The sequence below is a fragment of the Heloderma suspectum genome, chromosome 3, assembly GCF_057233095.1.
Source record: "Heloderma suspectum isolate Gila_16-S chromosome 3, 16-S_ref, whole genome shotgun sequence".
NCBI lineage: Eukaryota > Metazoa > Chordata > Lepidosauria > Squamata > Helodermatidae > Heloderma > Heloderma suspectum.
Window position 1 is genome coordinate 30,781,945 of NC_139460.1, and position 14,848 is coordinate 30,796,792.

Genomic DNA, 14,848 nt, shown 5'->3' on the forward strand with positions numbered 1-14,848 from the left:
TATTCTAAAGCCTTTGACTGTGTGGATCATCACAAATTGTGGCAAGTTCTTGGTGGTATGTGGATACCAAGTCATCTTGTCTGCCTCCTGAGGAATCTGTATAACGACCAAGTAGCAACGGTAAGAACAGACCATGGAACAACGGACTGGTTTAAGATTGGGAAAGGAGTATGGCAGGGCTGTATACTCTCACCCTACCTATTCAACCTGTACGCAGAACACATCATGCGACGTGCTGGGCTGGATGAAGCCAAGGCTGGAGTTAAAATCGCTGGAAGAAACATTAACAATCTTCGATATGCAGATGATACCAGTTTGATGGCTGAAAGCGAGGAGGAGCTAAGGAACCTCATGATGAAGGTGAAAGAAGAAAGTGCAAAAGCTGGGTTGCAGTTCAACCTCAAAAAAACCAAGATTATGGCAACCAGCTTGATTGAGAACTGGCAAATAGAGGGAGAAAACGTGGAGGCAGTGATAGACTTTGTCTTTCTAGGCGCAAAGATTACTGCAGATGCTGACTGCAGCCAGGAAATCAGAAGACGTTTACTTCTTGGGAGGAGATCTTGATAAAATAGTGAAGAGCAGAGACATCACACTGACAACAAAGGTCCACATAGTGAAAGCAGTGGTATTCCCCATAGTAACCTATGGCTGCAAGAGCTGGACCATAAGGAAGGCTGAGCGAAGGAAGATAGATGCTTTTGAACTGTGGTGCTGGAGGAAAATTCTGAGAGTGCCTTGGACTGCAAGAAGATCAAACCAGTCCATACTCCAGGAAATAAAGCCAGACTGCTCACTTGAGGGAAGGATATTAAAGGCAAAACTGAAGTGCTTTGGCCACATCATGAGAAGACAGGATACCCTGGAGAAGATGCTGATGCTAGGGAAAGTGGAATGCAAAAGGAAGAGGGGCTGACCAAGGGCAAGATGGATGGATGATATTCTGGAGGTGACAGACTCGACCTTGGGGGAGCTGGGGGTGGCGACGGCTGACAGGAAGCTCTGGTGTGGGCTGGTCCATGAAGTCACGAAGAGTCGGAAGCGACTGAACGAATACGCAACAACACATCTTCATGGCAAAATGCTTTTCCCCCTGGGCTGTGCAAGAAGCTGAAGTTTGCTTCTCTTTTAAAAGTGGCTGCAGCAACCACTTAGAGCTGAACTACACATGATGCCAGGGGTCCCCAACCTTTTTGGACTCATGGGCACATTGGGGAATTTGAGAAACTGCTGTGGGCACCACCACAGAATGGCTCCCATGGAGGATGTGGCTAGACCTATAATGGCTGCAGCAGCTGCCTGGCTAGTGAAAAAAAAGGTGGTGGTGGTGATAAATAGTGAGGCTAGAGGTTTGGGGGGGAATAGTAAGGCAAAAGAGTAGAGGGGAGGGAAAGAGCGAGGCTAGGAGTGTGAAGAAACAGCGAGTTAAAGAGGTAGGGGGAACAGAAATAGCAAGGCTAGATACTGGAAGTGGAGAGAAGCAGGAAGACAAAGGGGTGAGTAGAAGAGAAAGAGCAAGCCTGGGGTAGGACGGAAGAGAAAGAAGAAGGCTGGGAATGGGGAAGGGAAAGAAATAGTAAGGAAAGTAAAGGTGGAGAGAAACAGCAAGGCTAGAGGCTGGGAGTGAGAGCAAAGGGGAAAGATCTGTGTGGATTGAAGACGATTGAGTGGGGCTAGGAAGCAACTCTTTCCTTCTCTTCCTGCCCGCTGAACAGCTGAATGGTGGCAGGTTCAGGTACAGGAAGGAGAACCTGGTGCTCTAATTTAATTTAATTTTTTAATTAAAAATAAATTTTTGAAGGGGGCAGGGAGTGGAGAGCTTTGCGGGCACTGTTGGAGGTCTCTGCGGGCGCCATGACTGAAGCTTGACTTATTTTCTATTCTAGTGTAAGTACATGTGGCCCCCAACTTGGATTAGGACCACCATGCTCCAGGAGGGGAGAGTTAATCTCCCCCCATTTTTTCCTGAAATCCCTCCATTGGGGGAGGGGGGTAAAAAAAGAAGAAAAGTCTAAAAGGTGCGAGAATGGCGGCAGGGGGGGATTTCATCCTCCTCGCCCCCTGGAGTGTGGTGATCTCAATCCAGATCAAGCCCATGCATGCTTAACCTAGAGTAGTTTAACTCTTAAAGGAAGGCAACGTGTACCCCAGCATGATCCATCCACCCCCTTTCTTGCCAAGAGTTTAGGTTTGTCGCCTTGCTTGAAATTGCTTCCCTTTAAAAGAGAGACTTCCCCAACCTGGTGCCATTCAGGTGTGTTTGAGTTCAACTCCCATCACCCTCAGCAGCCACTTGGAAAAGCAAACCACAGCCATGTTCTTGTGGTCATCCTCCAACTTGTCTCTTGGCAAACAACAGAGTGGATGCCTATAGCTCTGTGGTGTGGTGCCTGGCTAGACCTGGGCTCACGATTGCATCTGCACCATTATTATTATCTGCACCTACTCTAGGCACTGGTACCCGCTCAATAGCCATGCACAGTATGTCTGCCACCACCCCTGATGCCCTCCAGTAAGGTTTCTGTACTACTGTCATCTATTCATCAGTGTTCAGCAGTGAAAACTGATTGGTTTAGTTTTCCAGTGAACTGCCACACAAACAGCCCCTACTAATGACTGGTCTTCACACAGCCCTCATCATTGACTGGGTTTGTACAACTCACTAACCCACACTCGGTGTGGGTTGTTGTTGAATCGTGGGCTGTTTGTTGAACGGTGGGTTAGTGTGCTGTCTCAACCCAGGACATTTTCCTCAGGGTGGCTTGTTAAACATGCAGTGTGGCTTATTTTTCTTGAACAAGCCACTTTGAGAAAACATAGTTTCCTTTTGGGTTGTTCAGGGTGGTTAACAAGCCACACTGCATGATTAACAAGCCACCCTGACAGAAAATGTCCTGCGTTCAGACAACATGCTAACCCACGGTTAAACAATCAACCCACAGTTCAACAACATCCCACACTCAACCACTGAGCGTGGGTTAGCGTGTTGTGTGAACAGCCCCATTGTGTCGCTAAGTTAATCTCTCAACCACAGTTAAGTAAAATGGGCATAAATTACCTCAGTTACAGGACCATTGTGAAGACAATTAGGGTTACCTGTCTCAAGACTTGGGTATAAAAAGTGTAGGGCCTGTTCACATGTCACACTAAGCCACCATGGATTAACCCACAGGGCTTAGTGGTGCATGTGGGTGGCCATTTTGAATATTCAAGCCACAACTGCAGCTTGTCATGTTGTGTGAACCCGGCAAGGGTGGATTACTGGAATGGTTAACGAACTGCCCAGAACCCATGAGCTATTTTAAGGATGTGGGTGGCTTGTTAATCACGCCAACAACCCACCATTGTTGGGTTCACATGACACAACAAGCTGTGGCTGGGGCTTGAACAGGCAGCCTGCAAGTCACAGGCACTGTGGCTTAAATAAGCCATGACAAACTGCAGCAATTGTGCAAACACAGTCAATGGGTTGGAGCAGACTTGGAGCAGACCCATTGAAATCACAGGATTTAAGTTAGTCATGACTAATTTCCTATTGTTGGCAATGAGTTTACTCTAAGCATGACAAAATCTGGATCCAACCTAATATATTTAAATTTTGCTTCCTTAAAAAAAAGAGTCAACATTATTAATGTAGTGATACGTTATTGATGTATTGATAATGCTCTTCTAGTCAGTTTTCTACCCATCCCCAATAAAGATGGGGTTCTGGATTCACACGTTATTGTACATTCTGTTTCTTTCTTCAGTTTAATAGACAGGTACAGGATGACAGTTAGAAGGCCATCTTGTTGCCAAAACCAGCAGAGGTAGGCAGAACATATGGATTGTGCACCTGTAAACTCCCTGCAAAATAGGCAGGTCTAATTTTATCTAACTTGACAGAGAAAATGAAGGTATTTTCTATCTTATTTATTTGAGGATGCTGATATTGCTTAGACAATTCACATTTTAATATGTCAGGTTATTATTATTCTTTAAAGCCCTGCTTCTTTTTTCATAATAGTAGGCACTCTGTTGCCCCTACAATTATAAACAAAGCTGACCTCAACAATTCAGATGTTGTTCTTGCCAGGCAAGCTATGAATCTGTCTCCTTCTCTTAAAAAAAAAAAAAAGTTAAAAATTACCTGTACTTTCACACACGTGGGTGGATTTCAGCTCAACGTGAAAGAGAGTTATCCAGGATGATTTTATAACCAGAGGATTTTGAAAAATTAGCCATCTGGTGGTGGATAGTTGCCCTCCTGAAATCTGGAGCAAATTTGACCAGCTGCCTACCATTTGATGTACTGTTTTCCCCTGAGTTTAATGAATTCTTACAACAGAAAATCAGTCCTACTACAGGACCATTTCCTTGGTGTATTAAAGTACCTCAGCACACAGATTCATCTTCTCTGTTGACACATCTTGGCAGGCATCAGAATTGCCAAAGTACTGGAAAACAATTATCTGAACAGCCTTTGTAGCTGTTGTGCACTATTTACACTGCCCATTAGATGCAACAAGCCTATCAACTATCTGTATATGGGAAATGGATCAGCACAGCCTTCAAAAATGGATAAAACATTTGTTTTAACTATGCTTCTCCTGCAGCAACTATCATGCAGCCTTCAATCTTTCTATTTCAACAGCCTCTTTAGAAGAAATGTGTTTTTAAAACGCTATGTAAAAAAGCACACGCTTTCATCTATTTTTTTAAAGATTTAAGAATAATTCAAGAAAGTTGATAGAAGAAACAGAAAGTTGTCTATTTCCTGCCTCCCAGCTGAGTAGAGCAGAGCAAAGGAAGCCACTCCAGCTGGTCTAGGGACTACAGAAGCAAGCAAGCCCCCAGAGAGCGAGCGATCAGAGCGAGTGAACAGGGGGAGCAAACAGGAGTTGGCCGGGGGAGCTGCAGTGGCAGAAGAGACAAAGGAGACAAAGGCAAAGAGTAAGCAGAGGACCATGCACAGGCTACTCTAGAACAACCAGGAAGCTAGAAACAAAAACAGAAAAGAGATTATGGAAGGACAAGACTCTCCAGTGGTGGTGACCTGCAAGGTGTGTGCCATGTTTGTTTTCTTGCCTGAGAAAAACATGGCCTACACCTGCAACAAGTGCAAGTTGATTACACTGCTGGAAGAAAAAGTAAGAGGACTGAAGTGGCGAGCAGCGACCCTCCAGGGAATAAGAGAACACGAAGAGTTCTTGGACAGAACGGTGGAACTACAGAGCAAAGCGAAGAACAGAAGCTAGAAGAGCAACAGCAAGCTGAGGCAGAAGAGGAAATTGCTGAGCTGAGGAAAAATGCAGTAGAGGATACTCCTTGGAAAAGGGTGACAGTTAGGAGCAGAAGAACTAGAAGACACTCAACACCAGTGGAGGCAGTGGAGCTATGGAACTGTTTCCAGGTACTTGAGGATGAGACTGAAGGACAGCGTGCAGAGGAAGAATTACAGGGGAACCTGCATGAGAGCGAGCAAGAGGCTGAAGGTCAGTCAAGCAGAGGCAATGAAACCCAGGCCTACAGCTACAAGAAGAGAAGAGTAGTAGTAGTGGGAGATGCCTTGCTGCGTGGGATCGAAACCCAAGTATGTTGCAAAGACCCGTGAACTCACCAGGTATGCTGTCTCCCGGGAGGACGGATTAGAGACATGACTGAAAGGTCGCCTGCACTCATAAAGCCCACTGACAGGTATCCCCTTTTTCTCATCCATGTGAGAACAAATGATACCGCCAAGCGGAGCTACAAAGAAATCACATCAGACTTTGAAGCTTTGGGAAGGAAACTCAAGAACTTTGGGGCCCAGATAGTTTTCTCATCCATCCTTCCAGTAGTTAGAAGAGGGACAGAAAGGGAACGAAAAATACTCCAGGTGAATGACTGGCTATGAAGGTGGTGCCGACGTGAGAGATTTGGATTCTGGGACCACGGGCTGTACTTCCTGGAAGATGGACTGTTGGCAAGGGATGGGTTGCACTCACAAAGGCTGGAAAGGATTTGTTTGGCCACAGCATGAAGAACTTTATCAGGAGAGCTTTAAACTGAATCCTACGGGGAAGGGAGATGTAAAGTTGGGGGTAACAATGGACGATGGCTCATGCACTGCAACGGAGAGAACAGCTCTAATAGCGCCCAATAATAGTCTTTACAAACATGTAGGAAGAAAGCCAGACCATGAAGCACATGGTCTTTGATGTCTATATATTAATGCCCAGAGTATGGGAAACAGAACGAACTTGAACTCTTAATACAGGAGGGAAATTATGACTTGATAGGTATAACTGAGACTTGGTGGGATGACTCCCGTGACTGGAATACAGCAATTGAAGGATATAACTTGTTCAAAAAGAACAGAAGGAACAGAAAGGGAGGTGGGGTTGCACTATATGTTAAAAATACTTGTCTCTGCACATAAATACAGGAGGATGAGCTTGGTAGCCCCATCGAGACAGCATCTGTGTTAAAATAAATGCATCAAAGAATAAAAGGAACATGGTGGTCGGAGTCTACTACCAGCCACCCAATCAAGGAGAAGACGAAGATGAAACTTTTGAAAAGCAAATAGCCTATTGTTCAAGGAAGCATGATGTAGTAGTAATGGGGGAATTCAATTTCCCTGATATTTGTTGGGAGACAAATTCTGCAAAACATGGCCCCTCGAAGAAATTCCTGACTTGCGTGGCAGATAATTTCCTCCTACAGAAAGTAGAGGTATGAACTAGAGGATTGGCTACCCTTTACTTGATCCTAACCAACAGAGATGACTTAGTGGATAAAGTAGCAGTTACAGGAACTCTGGGGGAAAGCGATCATGTTATACTTGAGTTCATGGTTCTAAAGGAAGCAAAAGCCGAGTGTAGCTAAACCCGTACCCTGCATTTTAGGAAAGCTGATTTTAATAAACTCAGAACAATGATCAGTAAGGTCCCATGGAAAGCGACTCCAACAAGAAAAGGATTCCAACAAGAAAAAAAGGTGGAAGACAACAGAAGAAGCCAATGTGGCTTCACAAAAAGCTAAGAGATGACCTGAAAACAAACACAGACACATATAGGAAGTGGAAAGAAGGCCAAGTAACAAAGGAAGAGTACAGGCAGGTAGAACAGAATTGCAGGGATGGCGTCAGGAAGGCTAAAGCTGAGAACGAGCTGAGGTTAGCAAGGGATGCTAAAAGCAACAAAAAAGCTCTCTTCAGCTTCATGCAAAGTAAAAGACAGAGGAAAGAAATCGTGGTTCAGCTGTTAAATAAGGATGGCAAAAAGATAACAGATGACAAAGAAAAGGCAGAAGTGCTCAAATCCTACTTTGGCTCAGTCTTCTCCCAAAAGAGGGTCTATGACTCCCCTGGCAAAGGCGAAGTACAGGCTGAAAGGGAAGGATTGCAGCTTGAGATCGACAGGCATATGGTCAAGGAACACCTAATTACTTTGAATGAGTTCAGATCTCCAGGGCCAGATGAACTGCACCCTAGAATAATAAAGGAACTGGAAAAGAACTCTCAGAACCACTGTCTGTTATCTTTGAGCAATCATGGCGGACGTGTGAAGTGCCAGATGACTGGAGGAGGGCTAATGTTGTCCCTGTCTTCAAAAAGGGTAAAAAGGAGGAACCTGGGAACTACAGACCAGTCGGTCTGACATCAATCCCTGGTAGGGATGGGGGAGAATTTCTCCCCGAAACTTTGGGGGGCCGAGTGCCAACGTATTCGGCCCCCTGAAGTAGTTTCGGGGAGAAATTCTCCGCACCCCCCCGCACCCCGCACACACACCCCCGGGATGGGACTTACCTTTCCCGAATGTCCCTCCCAGCGGCGGGTCCCGGCGGCGGTTCGGCAGGTCTTCGTCAGGGGCGGGGGCGGCAGCCGGTCTTTTGACCGGCTGCCGCCGCTGCCATTCCAAGAATAGTAAAAAAACAACAACGCCCCCATGATAGGCTACGTGATGATTAACGTAGCCTATCACGGCTAGATTTGCAAAGTCAGCCGTGATAGGCTATGTAAATTGTCACGTAGTCTATCACGGGTGACTTAAAAAAAAAAGCACGTATGGCTAATGGCGGCCCCCATAGGGAGCCGCCATTCGCGTTCCTTATTTGGTTGCTGTAGTCTACGTAAAGATTACGTAGACTACGGCGAAAATAAGGGCAACGCTATTTGCGTTGCCTTTATTTTCGCCGTAGTCTACGTGAAGATTTACGTAGACTACAGCGACCAAATAAGGAACGCGAATGGCAGCTCCCTATGGGGGCCGCCATTTACGTACGCGCTTTTTTTTTTTAAAGTCACCTGTGATAGGCTACGTGACGATTAACGTAGCCTATCATGGCTGACTTTGCAGATCTAGCCGTGATAGGCTACGTAAATCGTCACGTAGCCTATCACGGGGGCATTTTTTTTTTTTAACTTTTTATTTCGCAGCCGGGCGAGGCGAGGCGCCTCCTCCCCGGCCTGAATTTTGGCCGGGCGAGGCAGGAAGCCTCCCCCCAGGCCTGAATTTCGGCCGGGCGAGGAAGGAAGCCTCCCCCCCCCGGCCTGAACTTCGGGGGGAGCAGCGAAGCGCCTCCCCCCCACCGCGAAGCAAGCTGCGAGACCAGGTAAGTGGCTTTCGTGCACCCCTAATCCCTGGGAATATACTGGAGCAGATGATAAAGCAATCCATCTGTCAGCACCTTGAAAACAATGCAGTGATTACTTGAAGCCAGCATGAATTTGTCAAGAACAAATCCTGCCAGATGAATCTGATCTCATTTTTGGATCAGGTCACCTCCCTTGTGGACTGTGGGAATGCTGTGGACATAATATACCTCGACTTCAGCAAAGCTTTCGACAAAGTGCCCCATGATCTCCTGATGAGCAAACTAGCAAACTAGCTCAAAGTGGGCTAGATGAAACAACCATCAGGTGGATCCACAGTTGGCTACAGAATCGGACTCTATCAATGGGATCTTCTCAAACTGGGGAGAGGTAACGAGCGGGGTATGACAGGGCTCAGTCCTGGGCGCAGTGCTCTTCAACATTTGTATTAATGACTTGGAGGAGGAGGTGCAGGGAATGCTGATCAGATTTGAATTGGGCGAGATAGCTAATAACTTGGAAGACAGAAACTAAATTCAAAATGATCTTGATAGACTGGAGCGCTGTGCAGAAAACAACAGAATGACATTTAATAGGGATAAATGCCAAGTTCTGCACCTAGGAAAAAGAAACCAAATGCACAATTACAAGATGGGGGATACGTGGCTCAACCACACTACAAGCGAGAAGGATCTTGGAATTGTTGTCGATCACAAACTGAATATGAGCCAACAGTGTGATGTGGCTGCAAAAAAGGCAAATGCTATTTTGGGCTGCATTAATAGAAGCATAGCTTCCAAATCCCGGGAAGTACTAGTTCCCCTCTACTCAGCACCAGTCAGGCCTCATCTGGAGTACTGTGTCCAGTTCAGGGCACCGCAGTTTAAGAAGGATGCAGACAAACTGGAGAGGGTTCAGAGGAGGGCAACAAGGATAATCAGGGGCCTGGAAACAAGGCCCTATGAATAGAGACTGAAAGAACTGGGCATGTTTAGCTTTGAGAAGAGAAGACTGAGAGGAGATATGATAGCTCTCTTCAAGTACTTGAAAGGTTGTCACAGAGAGGAAGGCCAGGATCTCTTCTTGATCCTCCCAGAGTGCAGGACATGGAATGATGCGCTCAAGTTACAGGAAGCCAGATTCTGTCTGAACATCAGGAAAAACTTCCTGACTGTTAGGGCAGTGCGACAATGGAACCAATTTCCTAGGGAGGTAGTGGGCTCTCACACACTGGAGGCATTCAAGATGAGGCTGGACAGCCATCTGTCGGGGATGCTCTGACTTGGATTCCTGCATTGAGCAGGGGATTGGACTCGATGGTCTTGTAGGCCCCTTCCAACCCTACTATTCTATGATTCTATGTAAGCCGTTTGAAGTCCTCTAAAGGTAGAGATATCTGGCAACAGGGAGACAAGTGTTTTAACAGCAGCCTAAGGTGGCATTTCAGAGGCCTGGTTTGACACCCTATTGATTGGAGTGAGCTGGTGAGCTTCTCTGTTTCTAAGAGAGGGGCAGATTTATGGAATTGTCAAGATGTAATTAGTGTAAGAAAAAACATAACAGCCCAGAGGCAGTGCGGAGAAGGGCTCCTTACGAGTTTTTCCAACCTCTCTCTAAGTTTAAAAGTAAAGATATCTAACCCTGAGAACCACTAATTACAATTAAGGCACAATCCTATGCAAGTTTATAAAGAAAAGTCCTACAACTCCCAGCATGGCCCAGCCAGTAGGGCAGGTAGCTGTAGGAGTGCAGTGTGGCAGTCCTACAACTCCCAGTGCTGGGAGTTGTAGGACTTTTCCTGTCCAAACATGCATAAGATTGCCCCCTTAGGCTGTAATCCTGCCCCCCATCCCAAATTTCAAGCTGGAACACTATCAGCTCAGCACAAAATGAAGTTTACTCACATAAACTCACAGTTTTAAAGCAGTGTGTATGTGTGTGTGGAACAGACAAATTCACAGAGGCTAGTTCTGTCAGTGGCAATTAGCCATCATGGCAGTATGGAACCTCTTACATTTAGAGGCCATATGCCACTAAATGCTGGTTGCTTGGAGGAGCAACAGTGGGAGAGGGCTACTCCTTCCAGCCCTGCTTGTGGGCCTTCTGAGGCATCTGATTACTCATTGTCGGAAGCAGGACACTGGGCTTGATTGGTGCAATCCAGCAGGGGTTTCTTGGGCTATTTCACATGGTAAGAATAGATCCGTAACTGAGTGGAACAAGTAAGAAAGGTCAGTCCACAGTATTGATGAGCATTTGAATGTATATGTGATGTATATTATTATTATTATTATTATTATTATTATTAAAATTTATTAATCGCCCATCTGGCTGGTCACCCAGCCACTCTGGGCGATGTACAACACACAATAAAACAGTTTAAAGAAATAAAATTCTACAATAAAAACATTTTCTAAAATACCCTAACCCACCCCAAATGCCTTCCTGAACAACCACGTTTTTAATGCATGTCGGAAGCTCATTAAAGAGGGGGCATGATGGAGTTCCTTAGGGAGGGAGTTCCACGGAGTGGGGGCCACCACAGAAAAAGTCCTCTTCCTCTTCCCCACCAGTGTAGCTGTCCTGGCTGATGGAACAGAGAGAAGGCCATCCGAGGATATCTTTGTTAATACACATAACATTTGCTGCCTCCCGGATTGTATGAGGAAGGGTGTCCCATTTCAACAATAGTGATGCAACAGCATCCTCTGCAGCACCCAAAGGCAGCAAACCAGCTTACTGGGCACAGGGCAGGCTCTGTGGCACACACAGCTCTGTCCTCCAGCACTCCCCAGCTTCCACCATTTCCTTCCTGAAGCAGTTTCCTCACTCTGCCTAACGGTGGGGCTGGCCCTGAGCAATAAAAAAATTAATCTGTGTTTGTTGTAGCTAATTACATGTTCGCCTAGGTTAGGTGAATCAGTCTCAACCTTATCCTTTGCATTTAATCCAGCCATTTCTCAGTATAAACCTTACCGCCAGTGCATGGAAGCGTTTTTCTGATTTAGATTTTGAGTTCTTCAGTCCGTGGTTTTCCTTTTCAGAACCATCACTTCGTTTGCCTCTTACCTGTGCCTTGTTTAAACTGAATTTGCTTGCATGATGCCTTGTTGATTTAAATGCATGTATTAAAGAAGTATTTGATTTATTTCTACAGTGAGCTCGGGATGGATAAGCTACATTTTGGCAGAAGCACATCAGGGGTGGGAACAGCACCAAAAAGAAAGAAGATAAAACTGAACCAAGACGACTCATTTGCGCCATTAGATACTGGCCTTTCCCTTGCAGAAGATGAAGCACTGGTATTGCATCTGCTCAACAGTCGAAGATAAAAAAAAACACCCCACTTACTCTTATTCCAAAGCTGTTTTTGTCTTTGTATCACATAGGGCGGTATCCACTGGGGCGCTGTGGCCCTGCCGTTTCTGTTCTGCAAACAAGACCCACTGCTTGCACAACGGAGATTTAGTGCTTCCAGGAGCAGCCAGAAACAAAAGGAAATGCTTGTTTCTGGAACAGCAGAGCTCACGTAAGGGAGCTCTGCCAACCTGTCCCGATGCAAAAAAGAGCATTTCTGCTAGTTTGGGGGCTTCCTATGAGAAGCGTTAAATCTCTGTTGTGCAACCAGTTGGAAACTGCGCAAAGACAATAGGCCAGCTGAGTGCCAATAAATATTACTGTATGAATGTCTGAAATTATGGTATTTCCTATGGAAGGCTCATTACCAGTTTGGCTAATTGGCTAACCCTAAATGTTGTAAGGACCGCTGAACTTTCAGATCTCCGATACTTTCTGAACAGCACCTCAACCTTTGATGACTTTTTAAAGATGGGGGAAATTGTTGTAAAATGTACTATTGCTTTGTATACAGGGACCTTGATGTAACCAGAATAAAGGGCCTTTCCTATCTTGGTTAGGTTTGTTGTAAGGTAAAGTGGCCAAAAAAGGGTTCTCTGAATAAATGAATATTTTTGAATATTAATTATAATGGATACACCTTTTTTGCAAAATAAAATCAGATATGGCTTCAATGTAATGATTTGCTTTGAAGTTTTTATTTTAAATTCTGAAATTTTTGAATAAATACACCTGTCCTTGCTCTTCAGCCAAGTATCAGTCCATTAATCCCATAAATGCAAAAGCCAAAAACGTATTTTGCTCTGGGGTGCTTCCAGACAAAGCAGTTGTTATGCAATTGCCCTGCCTCATTCACAGAAATTTACAGAGGGAGGGTCCAGATGGCATTGTGATCCATTTGTATTTAGCCCATGTTTTTCCACTGCTGCATCCTTTTCTTTTCTTTTTTTCCTAACCGCAAGAAAATCCGTTAAAGAACAGCAGTGCATTATCTTTCAGCAGGTGAATAGGAATATGTGCAGTTGAGGCAGGATGGGAAGAATTGTCCTTGAGGAAGGTGAATTATATGTTGGTGATGTCTTTCCTTTCTCTATCACTTGCTGTGCATTTCCAGTTGCAGAATTTCCTGTTTTCTAAAGCAGAGAGGGAAGCAGAACTGACACAGATCTTGTCAGTTTCAATTGCTGCCTTCCTTTCTCCCTTTCAAGAAACAGAGTTTGGAAACAATGAATCAAAGAACCCTGTTCAAGTGTGGGAGAAAGGGAAGCACTGAAGATGTAACCACATTCTTCCATTTTTCTAGCCTGGTTGTTAAACTGACCAGAAAAATCAAGGGGTGATTTTGAAATGGACTAGAAAAAAGCAAGGAAGTTTCCTAGCCATGTTGTGAGACTGACCAGTGAAAGTCAGGGTTTACAACCTCATGGTAACTATGTTTACTCAGAAGTAAGGCAGTAATCTACTTGTCCTGAGCTACAGGAACTCTTAAAACATTTAATACCCACAGAAAAAAACAAGATGCTAAAATGGTGCTGACAAGGGATGTGATTACCATGAGGAGACAGAAAAGTGAAGGGAATAACACTGCCTACTCAGCTATGTCACACCTAGGGATGGCAGTGAATTCCGCTACAGACCCCAGTGAGGGTTTTTGGGTTTCCACCCAGAGTCCGTGGCGGAACGGAGCACTTACCTCCGCCTCCCCACGGAATCCTCTTCGGCCGGCTCCTCCGGCTCCGGAGCACCAGCGATATGGCCGCCATGCCATATCGCTGGCTGAGGGGGATTGACTGCGGACGCAAATGGCGTCCAGTACGCCATTTGCAGCTGTCAAGGTCTTCATTTAAGGTAAATGCAGCCATTTACAGCTGCATTTACCTTAAACTAAGACCTTTACAGCCGCAAATGGCGCACTGGACACCATTTGCGTCCGCAGTCAATCCCCCTCAGCCAGCGATACAGCATAGTGGCTGTATTTCTGGTGCACCGGAGCCGGCTGGCGGCTCTGCAGAATCGCCTCAGAGCGGAGCCAGCCAAGGAGGATTCCGGGGGGAGGGATGGATCGCCTCCCCCCGCAGGTGGATTCCCAAGCAGAAGAACAGGTAGGGAATCCACCCATCCCTAGTCATGCCTGCTGTGTGGCTGGAACACAGTGAGATGCACCCACCGAAAGAGCACTAGACTGCCTGGATGTCCGCTGGGGAAGAACAGTGATTGGCAGCACAAGGAGATGCCCCTAGACATCTGCAGCGCTTGTTTTCAGGAAGCTGTTCTTGCTTCAAAATGGAATCGGTGTCTCTTAAGCTTTGAGGTGGACCCCTTCAGTCACCTGGGAGGGTGTCACAGAAGAGGATAGGATCCTGAGAAATGAATATGAAAGACGGAGGGGGGAGAGAGGGAAAGGGTTTAAGGGGAGATCTTGGAGGGATCCTGAGTAAAAGTGAGCATGTTTTTGTGTGTGCTTGCAGTGAGGAAGAGAAGGTGGGGCGGATGGATTTTACTTGACCTGACTTATTTCTAGGTTAGCCAGAACAATTCCAAGCAGATCAAACAGTGCATACCACCTCCACTATCAGGGGCACTATCAGCTCTGAGTAACAGCTGTTGTGCTCATGTCCTGCTTCTGGGCTTCCTATAGCCATGGGCTAGCCACTGCAGGAACAGAATGCTGGACTAGATAGGCCTTTTGTCTGATGCAACAGATCTCTGTTTATGTTTACACTAGCAGTTTACTACTAGAACGATGGGGAGAAGGCACGCCTTAGTGATAAGGCGCATGCTTTTCATGTGAAAAACCAGATGTGCCATTGTTAATGCCAGGTGAAGTCTTTACTCCTGCTAGTAAGTAGTATACCTGCACATCAAAGCAAAACTCTTATACTCAAATGTGTAGAAGACAGATAATCATACTAGGTAGAACTAATAAAAATATGA

General features: G+C 45.7%; 1 protein-coding gene across 2 annotated transcripts in view; it reads left to right on the top strand.

The window, feature by feature from the left end:
* DDX10 (DEAD-box helicase 10) overlaps positions 1-13,415 on the top strand; it is a 269,050-nt gene extending 255,635 nt beyond the window's left edge. For both annotated transcript variants that reach the window (XM_084842749.1, XM_084842752.1), the window contains one exon: positions 11,715-13,415. In XM_084842749.1, the coding sequence (XP_084698875.1) occupies positions 11,715-11,889 (175 nt within the window). In that variant the 3' untranslated portion in view covers positions 11,890-13,415. The remainder of the gene's footprint in view (positions 1-11,714) is intronic.
* Positions 13,416-14,848: the final 1,433 nt, after the last annotated feature.